Below are 12,502 nucleotides of genomic sequence, written 5' to 3' on the forward strand. Positions count from 1 at the left end.
TCACTTAAATATAAATGTAGGTCGTAGGACATACGTGCAATTGTGGAACTTACTCAAAGTAGGACGTATGGGCAAGCCCGATCATCAATATTCAAAGCTTTATCCTTAATGAATTCATAAATTCGACGAAAAAAATTCAATTTTGCCCGTACAGAGGATTTCACGGATTTATCTCCCGATCCCAAACATTTTCTTTCGCTTTATTCATAAAGTCCATCCCTCGAAAACGTTTGTTCTCTTCACAGAGGATCTAGACGTCATTTCGGAAATACACTTGTTGCACCCCTCGCGGCCTTCGCGCATCGCGACCTCCATTTGCGCGGCGCGACGATTTATGGATATGTTGAGCGAGATAAAAAGAAAGAAGCATTACCTGCGCGTCCTCGGCGCGCGTCCACGTCGTCGTGGACGACGCCTGCGCCCGCCACCAAGGCGAGATAGATGCGAGAAGGCGCTGCGCGTCCACGTACGCGGCTGAGAAAGGACGGAGGGAGAGGAGGCGGCGGGAGGGTGCTGCGAGAGAGTGCAGTGGGAGGCAAGGATTCGTGTCATTGTCAGTGGGTAATCAGGTCAGTGGGCCAGTGGGACGACCACTTTCAATTTCAGTCCTTCTAGCCGTATATAACACGCTGCGCGCGTCATTATCTCGCGCGCTCACGCCCTCCTCGTCTCTTTTCTCTCCTATCCACCCTCTCTTCCTCTCGGCCGGTCCATTGCAATGCTCTCCTTCTCTCTTTCTCTCTCTCTTTCTCTTTCTCTCTCTCTCTCTCTCTCTTTCTCTCTCTCTCTCGCTCTCTCTCGCTCTCAACTTATCTCGACCGCTACTGGCATAGTGACGCGCGTGGGACAAAGAGAGGGAAATAGCAACGATGAGAAAATGAGAGAGAGAGAGAGGAAGGGAGGACCGCAGTCATATCGGAATAGTGGAGGGACAGAGGCTGTGCTACCGACACGCGCCAATCGCATCACGCTTATTCACGCGCGAACGTAACTAGAGATACGCGGCGAGTCACGACGTAGAGGATAGAGACGCGAAGAGGGTGATACCTCGGCTCGCTCGTTCGCTCGCTTAGCCAGTCGTCCCGCCCCCCCCGCCATACCGCGTAGCAAGCCGCGGAAAGATAGCGGAAAGTAGGACACGTATTAAAAACCACAGACCGTGTCCCGTGGCGTCACTTCTTATGCCTCGGCGCGGTGTGCGCCGGTATTACCCAATCGAATTCATCATAACTGGCACGAGAAAACGTATGTATGAGCGGACGGCGAATCAAACGGACAGTGGGATTCCGCGCGAGAGTGAGTTGAAGCGGAATCGTTCGGACAAGCGCGAAACAGCGTTTTGATGCAAAAAATCAGCGCACGTTACTCTCGGAACCGTGTGAAACTCTATACATGCGCATTGGCGAACTTATGAGATCGTATTAATAATTTTTTTTAATGTTCTTATGTTTCCACGATATTATCCGTCCTTTCATTTTCATTGCTTTGGTTAACACAAGTTTCCAGTTTCCTCAAACGTTTATCAAATATCTTCTATGTATCTCATAGATTCTCTTTTACATTTTTTTAAATAGCTTGTTATCGGAATAAATGCCAGATATTAATTTAAAATTATCGAAGCTCACAAAGGAACACGATTAAAGTTTCTTCAAAGCCCGATCTAGTCAATCTTCAGTTTATCGACAAAATGCATTGCTTCGTTTAACGAATGACCTTATTACTGAATATTCTATATAATATATTTCGACCTGCGATGACGCAAAGGCGAGCAGCACAATCGTGTGGTGATTGAAGGAAGCGTTCGACAACTACTGCGCGCGCGTGTCATGCGAATCAATCGCACGCTCGCTTGTTTTTCAAAATCTCAGTGGCACCGACAGGAGTCCGTGATTAATTTTCGCGAAAATCTGGGACGCAACCTTGGCTCTTCGTGCAGCAAGGCCGATTGAGCGTTGTATTTAGAAACGCTCGTGAATACGACGTATATATATCATGAACGACGTATAAGCATATTTTAATGGCATAATTGCATAAAAACGCGCAATTAATAATTTTAAAATTAGTTAAAAACGCACATTTTTCTATAAGTTATTCTTGAAATTCTAAAGTTCGACAATGATAAAGATATATCGTTTATCACTGTTCAACAATTTTGTAAAGCATTCACAATATAATATAAGTATTTACATATATTAATTTCGAAATTCCTCAAACTTACAGATTCTATATTTGGATTTAACGTCAGATATGTAGAAAGAAAATAAATTAATAAAACATTTTTTTTTTAAATATACTCTCAAGTCTCAAAAATTTTTACTTTTGGACAAATATGTAAGATCGGTAATTCATTTACATATTTCTTGCAGAATGTCAGTTTTTTTATATAATTATGAATTATAAATGCATAAAAATCACAACAAATTATGGAAAAATATATTTAAAAATTTTGCAATTTATAAATCTCTCCAAATTTACTAATGCATAATTATAAATTATTTTTTATTAAAATCAATATTGCAAGCTTGCAATGCCTTGATCATTATTTTCAAATTATATAAAAAATATATATGCGGGTAAGAAAGAAAAATTAGAACAACTATGTAAATTTGGTGTCGATTCCATTGCATTCAATTATCGCATTTTCATTGTGTTTTATTCCATCACCGATCGTTCTACATTTTAAACACGCATGACTGAACAGATCGAATGTTTCCACCGTGCTAGACCTTTTAACACTTTTCTCTTTTGAACGACGCATTCTTCTGTTTGTTGCGTGTGCTTTGTGCGTAATTTAGCATATTCAAAAATGTAGAATGGTCGGTATTTCAGAGGCATGTAGCATTGGCAAAAATTGGTCGAAATTTTTGAAGAATAAATTGGATTTCACACAACTAATTAAATGAAATATGAACTAAATCTATATTGCAAAAATATATATACCCAAATATTTGCATATATAGTATCTCATATCAGATTTATATCACTGAGATGTTAGTTATTGATAACAACGTGAGGGCGCCACGCGACGGCAGATAAAATTTTGTCCGCATGACACTTAATCGACAGCACATTTTATACATGTTCTGAATCAAAGGTTTTCTTCAAAGATCAAGTCTAGGAATCTTTTTCTATTCTGCACACGTTCCAAATTAAATCTTTTCATATTTGTTATACTTCTTTCTAAAATATACAATATTTATCATAAAATAGCAATAGACGTAAACGTGCATTAAAAAATATTAACTCTTATGGAATAAGAAAAAATAAGGAAAACATTAAATCATGTTTGCATACATTTAAATACGCCTTTTAAAAATACGTTTCTTTTAAATTCATTAACCGTATTAGAATTCCAAGCAATAAAGTATTTTTAAACTGATTTATTTCTCCTTTAAATATTTAAAATATTTGTCAGCCGGAAAATTTGCACGATTATAAAACCGTAAAAACAATTTAATATTATAGTTTTTTCAAATGTATATACAGTTAACCGAAGAAAATGTTACGTCACGGCAGCTCAAATTGGCAGAATGTGTCGTCTTTAAATCGTGTTGAATAACAAATATAAAGAACTTGTGACTAAAAGATTGGAAATAAGTAGGTAACAATTATCCCTTAGAAATATAATTTCTATATAAAAATTTTTCATTTAAAAATTACGTCTCACATGGCACAGCGCGTCCGCGCGCGTTTGTATCGCTGCGAAAAATAATCGCATCGGCTACGGCGGTGTCGCGTTTAATTTCGCGAGACTTCAGCAAGAGCCGCGTCAAGTACCAGTCGGGACGCTGACATTTATTTAGATAAATTGGAGCGTGTATATACCGATATGCGCGCACACCGTGCGCCGGTTGCGCTCGTCGCGCTGCTGGGAACGTTGAATAATAATTACTGTTGTTGGCTCGGCACGGTGTTATTGAGTTATTCCGATGCGAGTTTATCAAAGTGGGTCAAGCGATTCAATAGCGACCGTCGCGGAGGAGAAACGGTCCCATCGTCTTTAACCGTGGGCGTGGGAGGTGGATGTGTGTGCGGTGCAATAAAAACCGACATACATAGGAAAGGAACGATTACGCGTCGGTATTGCACCGATCTGGGGGTATTACACCTATCGAGAGGACGATAGAGAGAGAAGATCGATTCTTTGAGTCTCGGCACACCAAAATCGGTGGAAATATCCCGCCACGGCAACGAGAAAGGCGTTAACCCATTTTTCTTAATCATACATGGAAGCGAATTAACATACAGTTGGTTTACTTCCCCCCAATTACACCTACGCCGAAGAATAATCGATGTAACTCCTCTGCTCTTTTCACTCTTTTTCTCTTGTCGCTTAATTTGATACAAGACATTCCCGCATTAATCGAAAAGAACGTCTCAACGTCGAATCCTATAATTTGAAAATAGAGCACTATTCAAGAAGATAGATGATTTGCTGGAAAATATCGAATAATAAAGCAGACAGAATGTAACAGATGAGACTTGAAGAATGCGAATATATATACAAATATCCAAAAAAGAATTTGTAATAAAACAGCATTATTTATAATTCTATATACAGTACACATAGTTCTATATACAATACGTCAAGAGACGTATCGCAAATTTCTATATCAACTCAACTGCAATGGTTTATAACTTTTACGAGCCTCAAGAAACTTTTACGATTTTAAATAAATTATGACGTTTATAAATACTTCAGTAAATAAAAAACGACATCCTAACACTGTCGTTTTCACAAGAATTCCGATAATTAATGTTTCCCTATTGATACCTATCGACAGGTATACAAAAAAAAAAGCAACCCTCATAAAGTTCACACAGAATATTGGCAACTGAATCGTCTCTCCTGGTGAGAGTTGGAACAACAGTGTCAGTCCCATAATAATGGGAGAATAAAAATTCCGTCCCACACATATATTTTTTTGCAATATCTGCGACGAAACGGAATGCTTAAACAAATTGCCGTTAAAGTGCTGTTGTATTGAAAAAAACCAGCGATCGATTTATAAAAGAATATGAAATAGTTGAGAAGCGGAGAGACTAAATGGAAGATTGACGAGACAGCTTAAATGAGAGGATGAAAAGGGTCGCGTGTCTATTGTTGTACTACTTCCGAAGTCACCTAGCAAGGAATAGGAAAGGGAAAGTGCCGTTATGCGCGCGCGTTCCGCGAATTATCACCCGTTACGGGTATTGCCTCATCGAGACGCGTGTCGAAGACAACATTTCCGTCGCCATCATTGTTTGTAACGTTTTTTTTTCTTCTACACATTAGCACGCAACGGTGCAACGAAAGAGCTCTGAAATGCATTTTCTGAAATACATTTTCCTTACAAATCAAACACGCATAATATCTTCAGGTACCTAAGCATTTTAAAGCGACACGTGTAACACGTATAAAACATGTGTTTTTTTTTATATGGTGTATTAAGAGTAGCACTAATATTCTTGAATAAAAACTGTAAATGTTATCGTTTTTGCTAAAAAATCTTGTACAAAACACGTAATTTTTTTTATCTTACGTTTACCATGAATGCAAATCGGAGACAACATAATATAAAACTAGAAACCTTGCTTGCCCTGTGACTTTTATTATAAAACGCTTGATAATAAAAGATTTAAAAAAATTCCCTATCGTAAAATAACAAAGTAACAAGTTTAAGTAACAATTGGGCAATTCATCATTGTACGGCCAAATTTATCCCTGCTGTTACATAATAATGGAGTGAAAGCGCAACCGTCACGTTAATGTTCGTATTTATAACACCTGTCTTTTTTAGATCGTCCAATTTTTCCTCACGAAATTAAATTCTTTTCATGAGCCGCAGGAAGTAGGATAGCACGGAGCATTTATTTTCCTGATTGAAAGAAAACCTGACCAAAGCATTTAACTATATACATATATCGTTTTCACATTCTGACACATGCAACAAGTGCAGTTTCACGCAGCAGGTAGATGATTTACCTGTATTTAAACAATGCCTAACCCATTAATTTTCATGCTCTATATTAATGAATCCTGGTCGAAAATGTTGCTGCTTTGAGTCATGAATATATTCATGAACATTATTCTCAAAAGTACTAAAGTTTTATCTATTGGAGACTATTGTTACAGAAAATAAAACTGCAACTGGGACAATTCAACCATAGAACCGAAACATCCGTAAAATTCAATATCCGTAAAATTCAATATTTCTTTGAGTGAAAAGGGACCGTAAATAATCGAAAGGAAACACATTGGTTTCAGACATCTGTAACAGTGAAATGGTCCGGAGCCCTCTTCTGGTGCGAAAAATTAATGAACAAGAGAAAACTGAATAGGAAAACTATTCGAATAAGTAAAAAATTAAGATTTGCTTTGTTCGACAAATTCATTGAAGAAATTACGAGTACATTCATCGAAAACAGTATGTTGCAAAATTATTGAATACAATTGCCTATAATCAATGTATATCATTAAACCACATCTGTTTTTTTTTCCTTAGAAACCGGTCACTCAAGCAAATTATGTTCGCTAAATGTCATCTATGTTTTAATGCAAAATATGCAATTACTGCAATAATTGGAAACGTTAAATCAATTAATTATACAAGTTATACAATCGGATTAATTATATCGGAATATCGAATTAATATTTAAAGCTTAAATAGCTTTTTATAAGTTTTAATTCTACAATATATAGAATTAACTATCATTTAAAGAAATCATAAATTAATATTCCTGCCTTTAAATCTTAAAATCCTGCGCTTTTGGACAAACTACACTGCTACTTTTTTGCATTTACCGGAATACGTAGTTAGCATACTAATAATAATTTTACTCTGATTGTTACTGATCCATATATGATGCTTTACACCTTTCCGTTCAACAAGATAGTGACGCATTTGCGACCGCATTAGAATAATAATATCAAAATTAAGCCATCCTCGGCGTATGCATAGCAATTGCAAAATTACGACCAGTCGGAATATCTCCAATGGCGGAATCTCGCACGCGTTATTATCAAATTGACAGGAGCGAAACGACGTGATACTTCCTGCTGATAATTTTATGTCACTTCCTATGTTATCTGTCACTATACTCGTACCGCGACACTCGTGCTGTTCAAATGACAGTTGATTATGTTAACATTTACAGCTCACCCAAAAAAGGCTTCGCGTAATCAAGATTCGATAATCAGAATTGACATAGGTAATGTTCGTAAAATAATTTTCTTCAAAAGACTGATTACTATAAGATTTAAGCTTATTGGCCGACTTCTTGCAATGTGAGACAAATATTAAATATAAGTTGCCGTGACAACACAGCTGATTTCTGCGAATACATAAAAAATTGCATAGATAGCATAAAAAAAAATAAAAAAATAATATAATAATAATAAAATAATCATATATGAATGTAAACGCGTAATTTTCTTCACAAGTTTTGCTTAAACGTGTTCACAGTGTTAGAAGTGCGGTTATATGAAAAGAATTTTGCGAAATTGTTTCAAACGTGAAATATACGTATATTTTATAATTCAGCATTTATTGTTCCAAATGTTCATCGTTACCGCAATTGCGGTGATATTGCGCGTCCATTCTGAATATGGTTTGGCAATTATGACGGCAGGTGACACGACATCGGTAACCATGTGAAAAATACACAATTGCTGTTCCGGTTATAAATTATTTCGGCGACGCGTCGTAACAGAAAGCTAACGTTAACGATCTTTGTTACGAGTTGCGAAGCCAATAATAGCATATAACGCGAATACTGAGACGTCTGCTCGATGAATTATGGACTGAAATGTATTAACGCATTTTGACGATTTCATACTACACGCAAAATCGAAAACATTATAATGAATTGTATCTGTCTTACAGATAAATATAGTATAAAAGGCAATAATTTTATTCTTACGTTGAAACTTAAACTTTTCTTCATTCAAAAATTCTCAAGAAAATAGCAGAAATATCATATATTATTTTCCATTTGATCACTATGGACCAAAGATTTTAAATATGGTATAAATTTTGTTGAAAAAGAGTATTAATTTTATCATCTTTAATATGTATCTGCGGTTTAATCTTTAGATAATGTATCTGTATTTTATTCTTTAGATAATGTATTGTATTTACCTATAAATATCGAATATCTCCAATAAACGATAAATTAAATAATTTCCGCGAACCGAAAATCTGTTTGACAGTTGTCTTAAAAAAACGGAGCGGAAGTGACCCGCTAAGTAGAGCAGGTCGCTGATGCGTTCAGGCGACTAACGCCTCCGTGACATTAATTATCCACTTTAATTCGCGTCAAAGCCGCATGCAAATTTTATGCCAGTATATTCGAGCACGGATTGTTGCCCGACACATCGCAAATCAGCTGATTACGTTTAATATCTAAATACTCGTAGTAGCACATGCGCTTGCCTCACCCATTAAAATTAGAATACTTTTATTTACACATCCTTTTGTAAAGAATATTCATTTTGCATTGCGTGTAGTAAAACATAAAGAAAAGCAACACGAACATTTTAATTTCATTACATAATTGAGTCGGGAATATACAACAGGCTATTTTTAAAAAATGTATAGTGGTGATCGTAAGAGCAAGCAAGAGCAAATAATTTTGTAATTAGATTTCGTTGAAATGGAGCGAGTGGTTATTAGATAAATGGACGGGTAGACTAGAACAAGTGGAAAAACATGGGACAACTATTAAAATAATAATAATTTTATTCGCATAGATCTAATGAATATTTTCGAATTACAGACATTTGTGAGAAATGTTTCAATTTTTCAATAATTTGCAATAAGATGAGCGACTCTATTTCTTCATATCTGTCATCTATTCAATGCCTATATTTAAATTAACCAGAACCTGCTTGCCACTTGCTCCAGTCTACTCAAAAGATTTAGTGGGATCGTTAAGCCCGAGTGATGAATACTTTTGCAAACGGGCTTCGCGGAATACCGGCTTGTTTCGCCTGAACGAATAATTACACAAAGGGAAGAAGCGACGCACAAGTCAGAAAGAGTGACAGAGAAAAAAACAAAGAGAATAGTAGGACGAGAAAGGGACATAGAAAGGAAAAGAGTACTGTGCAAAGGTAATCGTGTTGATGGTATTGTTTTAAAGAAACACGTCTCGCAATCCATGGCGGAGAAAAGGGAAAGGGAGAACTAAAAAAGGCGTAAACACCGAGAGAAAGAGCAGGCGGCGGGAAAAGGGGAAGAAGGAGAAGAAGAAGGGGCAGTGTCGACGTAAATAAAAGCGGCCGAGTCTCGTTTCGACGAACCGCTATTTTGCCCGCGAAGGGTCGGTGCAACCAGCAGCATTCATAAAGAACCGTTTGAAGGCTGTCTGTTCTAAATCCGAGACGTCGACGACGGACGAACAGCCGAAACGGAAAGACCGAAACTCGCGAGCGACTTTGTGCGCAACTTGGCTTAGGAATTCGCTCCGAAATGCCTGTTGCGCCACTATGACACCGAGCTACCTACCGTAACACACTAACTAGGAACGTGGGTCGTGAATTACGAGATCATGTTCCTCTATGCGGTTTGCAATACACATATCACGAGGCAGTCCGCGTAAGCGTGATCAGAGGTGGTTAAAGTCGCGCGACGAGCGCATTAAACGAATTATATTTTAATTACGGATCCGTGTTCTGTAATTATACTGATTGTACTCTTGAAAGATGTGTCTTTGCTTCGACATTTCGTTCTTTTCTCGAGGAAAAGATTTTCTGATATCATAATTATATAAGATCCTCGTGTAAAACATATTATGTATCATTTTCGCAATGCGACTGAAGGACATCTTCAATTAGCTTGCTCGCCTAATCAATTATTACATATATCGCACATTTCCAAATTTAAAACAGTTATGCCAAAGTTTTTACAAAATATGTCTATTGTTTAGTATTTTTCTATAAAAAGCTTAGTATTAATATCAAAAAATTTGCAATAAGTAATTTTTTTAATAATATTTTATCCGCTTGAAAAAAGAAAAATTGTTTACATTCTTTTCGTAATTCACAAATGTTTTTATAAATAGCCTTTATCAAGAGACACGGTAGTATCTCGCGCCAAGTAAGTTTTTACGCTACTATACCTGTAAAACATTTTAACGAAAAAAAATAACTATTTTTAAATGCTTTCATCAAGATCTTTTTTCATACAAAGATGTGACACTCAAAAATGCAAAAAATATCTCAAATTTAATGATTCTTAGTTTGTAAACGCTCTTTAAATGTCTATAAATGTCTTTGAAAAATGGTCTCAATTATTACGTTGACTAGGTCAAATTATCAGAATCCGGATGCAAAGTGATGCGTGATGCACATCCAAGAAGGATACGCGAAGTCGGAAATGAAATGAACATGAGAGAAAGTACGCGCGATGCAACAAACGACCAAGATCCAAGGCAGAAGAAGAAAGGGAGAAATGGAGAGGGAATCACTGTCAGACGAAGACTGCGAAACGAAAAAGAGCGCCAAGCGAAAAGAGAGAGGTAGGTTAATAGACAGACGGGAAAAATGAGAACGAGAGAGAAGACGTGAGAGTGAAGTTGAGAGAGAGAGAGAGAGAGAAGGGGCAGAGAAAGGAAGGGGGATTTGGCAAGCAGCACATTAACGACCACAAAAGTACTAAAAACGTAAATGAGAATCATTAACTTACCCGCGACATCATCGGCGGCTACGTCGGTGATCAGGTTGATTTTCTGATGCGTCTGCTGTTGCTCCTGTTGCGCCGGCTGCTGTTGTTGCTGCTGTTGCGCCGGCTGCTGTTGTTGCTGCTGCACCTGATGCAGGCTTTGTTGTTGAGATCCCGTCAAGGGCAGGTTGCCGGCGCTCGTAGCAGTACTTTCCGTCAGGATCACCGTCGGCACCGTGGTGGTGGTGGTGGTGGCGGTGGTGGTGGCGGTGGAGGAGGAGGACGACGACGTGGACGATTCCGCGAGAGGGCCCGCCGTCGTCGCGATGCCGGTGTTGTTGAGAATCGTCGCGGGCTCTTCCCCGCTCTCCCCCGTCTTCGTAGCCATTCGGCCCTCGTGTATTCCAGCGGATGAGTAGACGGACAGTCAGACAGACAGGGGTCCCTCCTTCTCTCCTGCACGTCGTCCTCGCGAACGCACGCACTTCTCCTAAGAAGAACACCTACACTCTTTTACGTGCTCCCTTTCAATCTCTTTCTCCCACATTATCTTCCTCTCTCTTTCTCTCTAACTCTTTCGCTCATACACACACATTCATACACACATTTTCTCTCTCTCTCTCTCACTCTTTTTTTCTCTCTTTCTCCCCCTCTGTCTTTTTCTTCGCCACTCCGTCCCGCGGTAGCGCGCGCTCCGTTCTCCTACCTCTTTCTTTCTCCGTCTTTCACGCGCGCATTCGACGTCTCGCTCGCCCTTTCCCTCTCGTGCGTTCTTCTAACGTTCACCCTCTCGCTTCTACCAACATGTACACCTTTTCCCGCTGGCGCTCGCGCACACACTCTCGCAAGCTATCTCTTTCCGTCGCTCTGTCTCTTTTCACTACTCGCGCCCCGCGCGCCGGTCCAAAGCGCCGTGTTCCGAGAGCGTACCGAAACTACACCGCCGCCTCGCTAGCTCGCTCGCTCGTTCGCTTCGTTAACTTTCTCCTTCTCTCTCCCGGCCGTCTTCAGCCGTACGTCGATATATTACGAGACGACGGCATCGCACGCGCACGGACACACGCCACGCTTCGCGCAAAATAGGAGACCCGCGCGGGTATTTGTTAACCTCCTGTCCGTCGGCCCGTAAAAAAATGGAACGTTAGACAAATGTAGGTCTGTAGGCCACTTCACTTACACTTTGCATCGACACGGGCACTCCCTTAGTCAAGCGAGCGTCCGGCGCACTGTCGCACTCTGACATCGCGAAACACGCAGGGCCGTAGCGCCCGCGGTCGCGACTTGTCGCGCGTATTTGCATTTACGTTATTTTCGGTTTCCTTCCGATAACAAGTACGGTTCGTCAATGCGAATGCGAACGCGGATATCACGTATTGAATTCTTCATTCGGAGCTTTGTAGTGCAACCCTTGCGACAGAAAGTAATTAGCTTTGTAATTAGCCCGCGATTACAATCGACCTTTATGCGTCATTTATGCGAATCTGATTGACGGTTCGAAGATTTGCTCGTGTGACGAACGACTGCAGTATCGGAATATCGCGATAAACCGGAGACGGTCACGTGAACGTGATAATGATCAAGCGTGCGTCAGTGTAATTTACATCTTACAGATTTGCTATTATCAACGAGGCGACGTAAGAGCTACCTAGCGTTATGCGATACAGTATATGGTAGTGGATAACGAAAGGGAAAACATAATCGCGAGCGTAATCTCGCAAACGCCGGCGTTCACTTTCTCGCTCGCTGTCGCATGTCGCTCTCGGCGTTGTCGTTGATGTTATTTAACGAAGGACAGAAGCCACCGAACGTTGCTGACAAAGTGAAAATTAAGATACAGGGAACGAGCACACGTTATC

At 39.3% G+C, this 12,502-nt stretch overlaps 1 protein-coding gene across 1 annotated transcript in view; it reads right to left on the reverse strand.

Annotated features, from left to right (window-relative positions):
* Positions 1 to 12,502, reverse strand: part of LOC136996968 (AT-rich binding protein-like) — a 59,286-nt gene that overhangs the window by 46,065 nt on the left and 719 nt on the right. Inside the window, exon 2 of the mRNA XM_067346985.1 lies at positions 10,671 to 11,136. Coding sequence (XP_067203086.1) covers positions 10,671 to 11,034 — 364 coding nt within the window. The 5' untranslated portion in view covers positions 11,035 to 11,136. The remainder of the gene's footprint in view (positions 1 to 10,670; positions 11,137 to 12,502) is intronic.

Source organism: Linepithema humile, chromosome 1, assembly GCF_040581485.1.
Source record: "Linepithema humile isolate Giens D197 chromosome 1, Lhum_UNIL_v1.0, whole genome shotgun sequence".
Lineage (NCBI taxonomy): Eukaryota > Metazoa > Arthropoda > Insecta > Hymenoptera > Formicidae > Linepithema > Linepithema humile.